Genomic DNA, 13,185 nt, shown 5'->3' with positions numbered 1-13,185 from the left:
CATATCAAAAAATTGCTTCCTTGACTGGTGCTTTTGTCAAGGCATGCCATTATACTGTCACTCACAAGAACCAATTCCATACCTAACACAGTCTCCCTTGATCTGGCTAGCCACATATCATTGATGGCTGCACACAGTGCAGGGTCCTTTGTAAGATCTATACACACCATCTAGACCTTTATTCCATCATTTCTGAGCATGTTGAACATGTAACATCTTGACAAGTTTGCACCATAGCAACTCCTACTGGCTATCACTGCCAAGTTGCACATTGCAAGCCCTTCTTATCACCAGCGGCTATCCGGAAATGTCTCATTTAGGCAAAGGAGAATATGACAAGGGATTGGAATGAGGTTATCTGGACTGATGAGGCAAAGTTGGAGTTAGGAGAGAGGCGAGGGGACAGGAGAGTAACGAGATTACCAGGTGAAGAATTTCTTTCTGAGAATATACAGCCAACCTTCAAGAGTGGTCGCAAATCCATTATGGTATGGGGGTGTATTGCACATAGTGTGAAAGGTCTGCTGATCAAGCTGAGTTTCCTGCCTGTAACCATGAGTAAGAAGGGCCAAAGATGAGGTAGAGGCTTGGGTGCAAAAGAGTACGTTGCACAGGTTCTTGAAGGGCCTCTAAAGGATTTTTTTCAACAGGATAGAGCAGCAGCAGATACATCTCATGCTTGTTATCGAAGATAGAGCACCAGCCCATATAAGCCGCCTCGCAAAATCTGCTTGGTTGAAACTGGGCATCATATCCCTAACACATCCTCTATCTTTACCGATTTTAACCCTATCGAGCCATTATGGCTGCTGCTCAAAAACCATGTTGCTGATACTCCAGGTGCCAGTAATTCTCTCAAGAACCTATGGTTAGTAGCACAGCATGCATGGGAAGAAATTACAGAGGAGGAGATTCAGAGACATACTGGGAAGATGTCAGAGAGAATTGCACAAGTTCAGGCAGCAAAAGGCTGGCATATAAGATTCTAACTACTGTATTGTATAAAAGACATTCCTAGCTCTTCATAAAGACTATCAAATTGTCAATCCATTCACAATTGCTCTCAGGAGACAGTCAGAAACTAGGAGACATGTCATGTCACAGTCACCTGTTCAAACACTTTTTATAGGCACGAGTATGCCTACACTATCATCTTATAGCTCTTTTGCTGATTTTCCAGCTGCCTTTATAAGGGACATGGAAAGAGAAAATGTGCATTAATGCCCTTAGCCACTTTGTTGGCAGCTTGGCAACTGCCACAAAAGGCTATGAAGACCTCAGTACCTTGGCCTTGCACACAAGATCATTGAAGTTGTTATTATTAGCCAATGCCTGCTACTAGTCAATATAGGACACAACATGCAGGTTGGGCTTAGGGATGTGCTATATGCAGCCTTGTAGGCCTTGTCTATCAGTATAGTGGTCAATACTATCTTATGCACCACATAATCATCATTGCTATTGATATTATAATTTTCAGCACTATCCATGTTGTTCATTGCCTTGTTATACAAAAGATGCTCAAACTTGGTGTTTTCCTCTAGCTATTGGGCTGTGGAAAAGACAGTTATATTGGTATGTAGTGCCAGAATAATATATTTGCCTACTATGCAGGAAATATATGTACCAAGAATATTGAGATTATCTCCAACAATTTTATGCTTATTTATATATAGGCATGCCATACATATACTCTTGTCCCCACCCTCCACCTTACTAGTGGCTATTTGGAAAACCCCTCTCCTTTATTGGATCTTAATTATTAATAATTATTAATGATACTAATTTGAGCTAATTATGGATAATTATTCATAATCATGTTTTTGTTCAAATTTGCAAATTAAGGTAGCATTGTCTATACTAGTAGAGTCCTATTGAAATATTACACTCAATCATAGTTTTACATATTCTAAATCCAAATTGTGTTAGTATCATAATTTGTTTTTACCCTATATAAAGTGTATTATTTATTTTCCATTGGTTTATTATCTTCTTATCTAGTGTTTAAACTAAATCCTAAAAGACCTGACTTTTTGGGTATTTATTGACCTGTTTATATATTAGATAGAGAAAAGATAAATGTTGAATAAAATCAAAGATATTGGGATTGCCTACATTATGTCTACTTATTTAGATTACCAAGTCCATATATTAGATCTTGTGGCTTAGTGGCTTAGAGCATCTATCCTGGATGCTTGTATACATGAGGTTATTGGTTTAACTCTGGCAAAAGACAAGTTTGTTATAAAGTATATTCTGTGTTTAGGTATTCAACTAGTGTTCTAATAAACATGACTCTATAAGAAGGCTATGCAAACTGTGATGCTTGATTTATTATTATTTTTCCGAAATTTCAAGCTATAATCAATCTTAATAATTCCTAATTTAGGAAAATTATGTCTAATTAGAACAGGTTTAGGGGGGGTAAGCAAATAATCTCTAATCCTAATCATTCTTAATTATGCATAAATAGAACTAATTAGACAATAATACAAGAGAGTGATTTCCTAGATGAAAAAGTCAAAAATAGGGGAGAAGATATTGTTTGCTAAGGTGATTGGGGATGGAGTTGCTGGTTTGAAGAAGTGTTCTAATAAAGTTGGTTGGATGGTTGGCATCCAGAAGACAGGGCTGCATGGGATTAATAGAGAGATGGAGTCATGAAAAGATGTTATAGGAGACAGAAATAGTTGTTCTAAGAGCACAAGGTCAAGGATGGGGAAAATCAGCAGGAGTAGTAATTCATTTGGTGACAAATGTAGAGTTAAAAAGAAAGTAGAGTTGGGTGGTAGTAAGAGTAATGGTGAGGATTCAGGATCAAGATAGTAATGGTGGGATAAATGTTCTGGAACTATGCCGGTGTCTTCAAACAGACTTTGGTCAGTAGAGGTTTTCTGAGTATCAAAGCTATTGATAACTGTTTGTTGTTCTTTATATTCTGTTGTTGGTTGGAAAGAGTGACACAAATTCCTTGAGGTAGTTTTGAATACTAACCCCTTGTAGTGGGCTCCAAAATAATATGCTGGAGGTGGCTCTAAGTGCTAAGCACAATACCAAAACAACCTCTAATGCAGGGGGTGCTGAAGCTAGTATCTGATACACAAGGAATTATTAGCAATAACTTTAGAAATTGATGGTGCACTGAGAAGCAGTGGAGAGTATGAGATTATAGCACCCAAATAGTTTTGGGACTATGCCGAACACTGACCAAACATTTGGTTGGTTGTGTTGGGGATTCAGTTAGTAACAAGAAGGTAGTATTACAACTGACAACTACATACTTCAAGAGCTACATGAGACTCTAACCGTATATGAGGGAGGACAAGGAGTACAAGCAAAGAGACAAGTACAAATGTGAACAAGGCTGAACAATGAGGATGACAAGTTTTTTAGAAGTTGACAAAGACGATTTCAATATTTGAGACAAGTGCAAATGAGCTCTGAACTGTGGAGTGTGAAAGCTGGTTTATTCCAGAGTTGTATGTAGTTTTTTTTAGTAAACCAAGCCCCTAAGTAAAATATTGAATGAGAAATGAGAGTAAATGTCAAACAGGCATCAAGCCTTAGCAAACAGAAAAGATAAGAAGGTAGGTGTGATGTCCATATGGGTTCTGAAGATGATAAGGTATAAGTTAATCAGTGATGGTGAACTCCCAACCATTTGGTAGCTGTTATCCAAGCATAGGTAGTAAGAACAGCCATTAGAGAACCAATGAAAATAAAGAAGAAGTAATGTACAACTAAGGTGGTCAAGTAATGGTGCAAGATTGCATTTGACCAACCATGCAGAAGTTGGGAAGATAAGTGATAAAAACCAACTGACTCGTAGAGGACATTGGCTAACATAGACTACTGGCTCTAATCTCATAAACACCTATTGTAACACTTTTATGCAGTCATGGTAAGTATGTGAAGTGTGGGCAAACTGACCTAAGTGCTGCTGAATATCCTTCAGTAGGTTGTGGTCAGTCAGATAGGGACTAACCATGTTTAGTATAAGTTGGCATCTTTGGTATATATCTAGAGCTGGTTGGCTACTCCCCAAATCTTCCTAAATACCTTCTTTGGGCCCTAAAATGGGTGCATGCTTATCATTGGTTTTGCTGGTTTTCCTAAACTATAACTTGAATTTTGTTAGGAAATTAGTCTAGGTCCCCAAGTCCTGAGAGAGAGCTGCCCCTACCATTTTAGTGAGGAAGTTCTTTGCCCAAGCTCCTGCCATGCCATATCTCATGCATAAGAGCACAAGAGAAATCCTGTCCTAATTGGTCTTGTACCTATCAGATTCTGCTGCAAAGAGAAGAAGACATTATAGCATGAATTTCTAGGATTCAATACAGTTGCCTGTGTGATTGTCTAAGAGTTTGACCTTTTCTCTTCTGGGTTGTGTAGCTATAGAAGGGGTGATTGTAGAAGCTAATGCTTGTTCCAATATGTTAGTAAGTGGTTAGTTTTGGATGTTGATTGGTATTTGATTAGGTAATGAGTTGGAGTCTGAATAGGAAAGGGATTCCTCTTGTTCCAATTTGTCAGGGATTACCAGCACCAGATCTCTATACTAGGGTAATGCATCCTAATAGTTTTCTGTTTTGTTCCAAAGAAATTCTTTCTCTGTTCAATTAGGGAAGGTAAGATAGTAGTGCCTGTTTTTGTGTGAGCAGTTATCATAATTGGGTAGAGCATTTGTGTTGGTATTTGTGTTGGTGTCTGTCTAGAACCAAAGGCTTCTTTCTTGTCAGATAGGATGAGTATTATGACAGAACTGATTATTGGTTTGTGTAGCACTAGGAGGATATTTCTGGCCTAGGTCTTTCTCCAGAGTATATGCAGTAATGCTTTCTTAATAGGGGTCTATTCCCTAATAAGTAAGGTTGTGAGGGAAAGTGTGGCAGCAAGCTAGAGTTCAAGCAAGGTAGGGATAAAAAAGTCTATTCTAGTGTTTTAAACTGCTTATTTGATAATACCATGAGTAGAAGGTTCTTCCCTAGGTCACTTGATGAGAAAAAGTGGAACAATAGTCCCAACTATATGTGCAGCACAGGAGTAGATGGTATTGCAGATAGGGATAGCATGAGGACTACCTAGGAGTGTCCTACAGTAGGAAGACTAAAGGGTAATGAAAGAGAATAGACTAAAGATCCTTAGCCTAGTTTATGGGCCTCTTATACTACTTTGGGAAGGGTATGAGAATCCCATATATGTATACTTATAGGTATTCTCTAAGTTATTACTCTCCAAGAATGACTGACTATTCTTGGTTCTGCACTTGTCTTCTTCCAACAAGGAGGACAAAGAGCTCTGCTCCTTATGAGTATATATGTGTAAGCCTGTATTGGCCATCTGTACAATGTCCTGTGATGCTCAACCAGCAATGAGTACATCTGCTAGAAGTGGATAACCAAGGACAATACTTGTACCTTAGTATACACCTCATGATGTGAAGCCACTTAGTAGTTGTGATGATCCTATTAGTATAGACTGCCATAAAGGCTCAATAATCATAATCATAACATATATTAGGACACTAGCAATATTTCCCCAATTTAGAGGGCAAGTAAAGAATAAAATTTACATATTTCTGCCCTTACATTCATCTAAGTTACAGACTATTTGCAACAAGATTGTTAGCTATCCTATACACTAAGCTGCCTTTTACAAGCTCACTCTCAAAAACCACAAAGATAAAGTGTTCCTGGATGGATTTCTAATCTATGAGTTGATGCCTATGTATGATGTCCATATGTAGTGGAATAGTATACATACAATAATTGAGTGGGATATGGTACTCAGAAAGATATGCACCTATTTGCTACCTTATCACTGAGGTTTTATAGAGGACAGTATGAAGGTGATCAATATATGGATTTGGCAGCATAAGGAGCTTTACAACCTCCTTTCAACTATAATAGATTGGAAGATCTTTGAGCAAGTCCACTCTATCCTTAATGTATATCCAGATTCTTTTAAGATGCCCTCTTATAGTTAAAAATATGTCTCAATCAGATACACCAACACTGCCTTAGGTTCTTCCCTTATATGCTTACATAAGGAAGGAACTTAAATCTTGTGCAAATAACATCACCTTGCTTATGGATCTACATAAGGCAGTTGCTGTGGGTCTGACAAAGCAATGAGTATTATACCATGGCAATGAAGTCTTAGTACACAAAGCTAGTAATAAGTAAGTCTCTCATTTTTTATCTTAAATTCACAGTATTAAGCTAACTTGAAATAATATAATCTGCTATCCATACCTTTATATTTGGTAATTTGAAACTCTTAGCAAGGACAAGTGTACTCAGGCTTAGGTATTATTCAAGCATATGTATATAGAATACAAATCCAATACTCTGGATATACAAGACATGCCCAGTATGTTATAATATAATACAGATACAGTTCAGACTAACTTCCTTTGCTTTATTGTATATCTAACTTTGATTGGCCCAAGTAAAGATGTTGTTGTTGTCTAGCACTCTCAACTGGATCACTGGGCCAGTTTTAAGGGTGGTAGTGGGAACAAGGATTATCCCTTGATATGGTAGAAGTTAAGAGGCACAATTTACTTATCGAATATTAGCTAATATCTTTTCTAGGCACATGTATTAGAGTTTTATATTATTTCAAGAATGGCAAGAGACTTTTTGGCTATACTGGGAACTTCAGTTGCTATTGAACAGCTCTTCTCAGATTCTTGACATATGTATGCTAATACTTGTTACTTATTAAAAATAGTAACAATCTGAGAATTAATGTTAGAAAAGTGCTGGTTATGGTCTGGTCTACTAGAAATTTAACCAATCAAATAACTACTATTTAATCATGTTTAAACTATTGTTTATCTAAGTCTAATTTGTCAAGCCTATCCTGCCACACATGTGTTACTTTTTATAGCTGTTACTATGCTCACTTTGCTCTTTCTAAAGCTACTTTCACCTGCTATATTGAAATTAGTACCATGCACAACATATGCATAAACCTTCAGACAGGTATTCTACACTCTGATATAACTGATTAGTTATTAATGATAGAGAACTAGATGCCCACTTCTGTCATGACAAAGATACTTTGAGTGCTAAACTCAACCATTATTGAGCCCCAGCCCTTATAACTACTCTTTTAGGTCTGCTTTCTGTTCTATTTCTATGAAATCTACTACTAACTAATATTATAATTGCCATGCCAGGCTTTAGCACACAATGTTCATTAATAATAGACATTACATTTCTTTTTAAATCATCCATGTCCAACTTCATTGTTGTACCAACTAATAACAATGAGTTATTGCAAATATAACAAATCAGTCATGGGTTTTCTCAAGGACCAGCATTCAAGTCAGACATCATTGAAGCCTGCAAAGCCTTTGTTGAGAGTTACTAAGCAGGATAAATTTTAAAGTCTATCACTTCCCATAATATTCTAAATATGCTTGAAGTCACTAGAGTAGGTGACTATAAGCAAGTGCTTACTGCTAAGCCAAAAGACCTCAAATATAATGATTTCTTCAAGCAGCTCAATGAAATTGATCATATCTAATCCTCTATTATTGCACATAGTAATTCAGCATCTATTACTCCTAGGAGAGACATATTGGGTAACCTACAAAAAGTTTCCAGGGTTCACACGGACATTCTTCAGTACCCAGGTTCAATGGAAAGAGTTAAGCACAACAATTGATGTTCCTCTAATACAGTCCCCTTACTCTTGTCCAGACTTGGGTCTACATCAAAATAATCCCACATGAATAAAGAAGAAAAGGATTATCATGATGTTAGAGGGAAAAAACACATTAACAACTTCCTCTTACTTTTCCTTCCTTAGCTAAAGGATATCAATTGGCTCTTTTATATCAACAAATAAATTGAGCAGACCCCCACTCCCAAATAAAATTATAGCTGCAACTACACCCCCAGCGCCTTGTTTGGGATGATGACCAATTCGTAGTATGAGAGTGGTACTCAGGAGCAAAATCAGAATCACTTCTGATTTGATGAGAGTAAAGCTGAGAATCTCAATCTCAGCAACACAACAGTCCAATTCTGAATATAATGCTGAAATTCTCATATCTCAGCATAATGCTGAGATCGAGCATCCCATGCCTTACCAATAGTTTGCTGAATAATCAAACCTCTTCCGCCCAAACTTGATCCAAGCAGTCAGTGCAGAGGGCATGGCACCGGAACCCTTTTGAGATCCTATATGTAAGTACTGTGCCTAACTGAGCCATGCAAAATATGAATACTCACAATATGCAGACTGGCAAGTAGGCATTGGAGTCCATCAAAATTTGTGGACTTGTTTGGCGTGCAAATATACTCAATGGAGGACTGCTTACGACGCCTGCCGCCGTGAGAAAGGTCTGGCACACCTCGATCACGTAGCATTTCTGTATGAACAGTCCGTTGTAAACCCCCCAAATATTTCTTTGCTAGAAGAGCGACTCACTGCAGTCGCCGCTCCCCTCTCCGAGCTCTGTTGAGATCTGGCCACCTCGCTTGACCCCCATACCTCAGCCGATCACCGACGACCCTTTACACCCGCCCCTGCAATGCCGCCAACTGCTTATACTCTAGGTGCTGATCTCATCACCCCCGTCGATAAGGGCGCAATATCTTCCATGAGTCATTCACTGGCCCAATGGCTTGTGGATCCCTTATATCCACCTTCAGCACCCCTTCCATGTGGGTCTATGCCCATCCCCGAGCAATTCATTCCCCACCGTAGGTCTCGGATTGTGTGATTTAATAACTGAGTCTCACCCTTTTCCACTTCAGACAATTTGTACACAGGCATGCCCCATCTCTGTCAGCATCGCGACACTGGCGAGAACACCACGTGGTATCCATGGCCGAACAAAGTCGTAAGTCACCCTTTTTGTTTTACCAAACATTCTTTGATCACTCATGAGCTGTTCAATCAACAGGTTTGCGTCCTTGATATCCTTCGCAACCTCCCTCGGTCTCTTTTTTCAAACTCGCAAATAGAGATCATAGCCTGGGCTATGTTTAACCTCGGCATCTCTAACCTTCCATCAACATCCGGACTCAAGGAAACCGTTAACACACTGCAAGAATGCTACGGTATTCGCATGAATTGACACGAGGGTGCCCTGGGACATATATACTACACCAATAGCCTGGCTGACCAGATCTCTCAAGCATGTGCCCAATTGCTTCTCTCTTGTTCTCATATGCTAATACCTATCTTTCCAGGAATTCAGCAATCCTCGGGTCGGCCCACACTTGTGTGCCTATCCAGAAGATTCTGGCAAGCTGCTCGAGGAAGCTTGGCAGGGCGACCGCTGGCGACACGACCTCAATTCAAGTTTGACAACGCCAATGATACAAATGGGTGCTCAAGACTTCTATTTGTTCGAACCCACCAAACTGGATGATGGACGCGTTATCCTTCCAACCCACTGGTTTTTCCGCACAGAGGTGGATGGAGGTCGGACTACCAAACTGTTTTTTGCGGAAGCATGCCGACTAGAAGCAGTGATATTGGAGGGATCGCCGAGTGGATATGTTGCTCATGAATATGACCGGTTTATCGTTGATGCCCGGCATCTTATGTTTGCATTCCCGACACTCGTAGACATGTTTCATATGGACAATCTACCTGATCCATGTGTGATGCTAGGTCTGTCTCTATGTTACATAGAATCCCTCTGACCAAATTGATGTTGAGTTCTACAGGTTTGATTAAATTGTCGGGGCTGGGTATGCATCCATGGACCTATACCAAGGATCCGGCACAAGGAAACGACTGGTGTATCAAGGGAAAAGGACACCGTGTGCTTGTATTGATGATGTGACTTTATTGTAATGACACCTTGGGCAACTTATCAAAGAAATGGAACAAGCACAATTCATTCCTGTGGACACCGGCAGGACTTCCTTGTTATTTGGCTCAAAAACAATACAACATGCACTTTCTCTCTACATCTAACATAGCACCACTACTTGAAATGATGGATGGTGTGGTTACCCAGCTCGAGTAAGTTTACATGTTTCTACTCTTGTGTGTATCATCACTCAATGGTCAATTGAACTTAGGGATGCTCAACAAGAAGGAATTTGGGCATGGGATGTGGCAGCGCAAGAATATGTATTAGTTTTTTCAGTTGTCCTAGCTCTCCTTGGAGATAACCCCATGTAGAGTAAATTCGCGTGCCATATTGGTCTGCGTGGCAAGTTCTTCTGTCACGCTTGCTGGGTCAAGGGGAAGGATGCAGACGACGAATTAGCAGCACCCATGATGATATCTAGCATGGCCAATGATGCCGGTGAGAATGCCCTTAATGAGATCCACTGTGATTCCCTGGGCAACTCTTCTGCAGATGGTGACTCTCAAGATGGAAATTCTACCTCTGGTCTGTCCACCAAAAGCGCAGCTAATGCAGACTCTCCGGAGCTTGCTGCACCAGCAATAGTGCAGTCCGTGGGTTCGACTCTGTCGACACTTGAGGGACAAGCAGGTGCCATCCTTGACCACCCGCTAACTAAGAAGAAAGGACGCGCTCTTAAAACATTGCAGCAACTCTGCGATCGTGCCCGACATTCTCTCAGGGTGAGTGCCTGGTTGAATTGGTGTATAATGACAAGTCTCACCTGGGAACAGCCCATGGTCATGCGCGATAAAGAGGATACCCAGTGGAAACTGAGGTCGATATTCGACACTTCACGGCGAGTGGGCAGCATGAGTCAGGCTGCTAAGATGCAAATGGCTTTCGGGGTGAAGGATACATACCAAGAGGTGTACACAGACAAGATCCATGTAGTTGCTCGGAAGGTCACAGGATCTATGGCTGTGAGACAGAAAGCCATAGATGACTTGGTCAAATCCTTCCCACCTGTGGTATCGAGTCCAGTCTGGCGTATTAAGAGTATGTCTCGATTTTCTTGTACAGCGTTGCGACTTCATACCTCTTGCTCATTTACTTTATCGAGATCTTGATCCACACTTGGATACCCCTGTGGAGATCCTTCACGTTATTCTCCTTGGGTTTGTGAAGTATTTCTGGCGTGACGCAATCACATGACAGAATGTGGAACAGAAAGCCCTGCTGGCGACATGCCTGGAATCTCTGGATATGTCCGGTTTGGGGTGCTCAAGGTTTGTTGGTCAAACACTTGTCCAATATGCAGGATCCCTTACTGGACGCGATTTTCGGGTCATTACTCAAGTTACACCCTTTGTGCTATACAATCTGGCCGACAGTGATTGCTACGAAGCTTGGCTGGCCCTGTTTCACCTCATTCCCCTTGTGTGGCAGCCATCTATCAAGAACAAAACCGCACATCTTGTAAGTCACAGTTTCATCCCTGACAGTATCACTTCTGCGGAGATTTGCTAAACACACACGCTCCAGGATGAACTGGAGTGCCGGATCGAGCACTTTCTGCTGTGCACTGTCAAATGGACACCTTGTTGGTTCGACAAACTGAAGTTTCATATAGTGAGGCATCTGGTGTATCATATTTGTCGTTTTGGGCTGGCCATACTCTTTGCGACCAAATTGTTTGAGTCATTTAACACGGTTATTCGAGCACAAAGTATTCACAGTAATCGTCATGCTCCCTCTAAGAACATTGCCGTGGGATTCGCATATGGCAATTGGGTCCGCCATATCATGAGTGGCGGGGTGTTCCAGCTGTGCCTCATTGTGCGTTCATCTAGACAGACCATACGTGAGGGGGACTTGGAACTAGTATGCCAGGGTCCTCTGCCCAATGGCTCTCGCACTTGGAGGATGGCTGGACCTGATGCATTGGCTCTCATGCGGGCCAGCGATGTTCGGTTGAACTTCATGGCAAAACAGCTTGGGCTCCTTGATGATGCTGAGCTAGGCATTCCTGGTATGTTCTCCGCAACTATGAATGTATGTACACATTGTGTGGATCTCATGATGCCGCTAGGCATTGTGCAGCACGATGCCACACCCCTGCAAAGGTGGGGTGCTTTGCAAACAAGTGTGCAGGCCCCCCACAGTGTGCAAAATCCCCAACTTCATCTTTTCTTAACATGTGCCTCCGTCAACCTTATTGATGGTCAGCGCGCGGATGCGGGAACATGGGTTCTCAGTACTCACAAACTAGGAGGAGGGCCGGAGTTAGCGCGAGTGTCAAGGATTAAGGAAATCATTCAGGTGTGCGGCACTGAGGCTCAGCTAGAGGGGCGAGTGAACGGGGTGTTAGTGCAGTGGTATACAAATGTGGGGACATCAGCCATATACAAGCTGCCCATACTCAAAGCGGCAGGGTGGGAACTGCTCTCAATAGAGGTGAGAGTGTTTCTCATGATTTATACAAGGCACTCACTTCTCGATCTCAGGCTTTGTTGTATGCTGTGAACATGCAACATGATTGTGCATCGCACAAATGTGATACTTCCGCTTGAATTGCCATGCAACAAGAGAATGAGGTGATGACAAATTATCGACCAGCTGTACGTCACCGGGGGCCGGGAGACTATGTGCTGAACCTTGGTCAGATGCGAAACTCAGCATTGTTGACAAGCTTTCGTGCGCCAGCGGTAACGCTGGACCAGGAAACGTCAGTCCTCCATGGGGCCACTCATGAGATCGACATTCAGCGGTAAAGGGCCAGTGTTGCCTCTAAGAATATGAGCACCTCAGCATTTCGGGGATGAGGACAGACCACACCTCGGCCAGGTGCACGACGTGGGGGCGTGCCTGTGACTGCTGGTACCACAGCGGGACCATCAAGCGCGTGAGGGAGTACTGGTAGGCTTGGCCGCATGTCACACATTGCCGACACTGAAGTTTGAGTAGAAGTGAGGGGACAATATATTGGATTTGTATTGTAAAATAAAGCATGGTTGATAGTTCAACACAAAGCACAAGTGATGAAGCCATAGATGACAAGCTGATGCTGCGAGTGATGCGAGGCCAGCATTACGCCACGTGCCTGGCGTGAGATTTGCTCCCGCCCATTGTGCGCTCTTTGCCATGCAAGCTGAAACTCACTCTCTGTAATGGACGGCTCCTCATGGTCTAGGTGAGAGTCCTCAGACTTTGCAATGTCCCCACTCAACTTATTGTGTCTGTTCTCCCAATCCTAGTCTGGATTGACCTGCATATCTCCTGACCCTCCCGCAACCCTGACCTATCCCACACGATCCACCGGCACCAGTTGTGGCATCAACACCTGCATTTGTGGGGCT

At 41.8% G+C, this 13,185-nt stretch overlaps 1 protein-coding gene across 1 annotated transcript; it reads left to right on the top strand.

Moving 5' to 3' along the window:
- Positions 1-8,548: 8,548 nt before the first annotated feature.
- HETIRDRAFT_174525 (uncharacterized protein) lies at positions 8,549-12,399 on the top strand (the record flags this gene model as incomplete). Its single annotated transcript, XM_009553054.1, has 14 exons — positions 8,549-8,720; positions 8,775-8,860; positions 8,924-9,080; positions 9,136-9,161; positions 9,213-9,639; positions 9,696-9,799; positions 9,851-9,996; positions 10,056-10,107; positions 10,159-10,569; positions 10,621-10,885; positions 10,950-10,990; positions 11,057-11,305; positions 11,372-12,283; positions 12,334-12,399. 14 exons carry the CDS (start codon positions 8,549-8,551, stop codon positions 12,397-12,399), a joined length of 3,114 nt encoding a protein of 1,037 aa, XP_009551349.1.
- Positions 12,400-13,185: the final 786 nt, after the last annotated feature.

The sequence above is a fragment of the Heterobasidion irregulare genome, assembly GCF_000320585.1.
Source record: "Heterobasidion irregulare TC 32-1 unplaced genomic scaffold scaffold_11, whole genome shotgun sequence".
NCBI classification, from domain to species: Eukaryota; Fungi; Basidiomycota; class Agaricomycetes; order Russulales; family Bondarzewiaceae; genus Heterobasidion; species Heterobasidion irregulare.
Note: the sequence above shows the minus strand (reverse complement) of the source record. Positions and strands in the feature narration are given on the sequence as shown.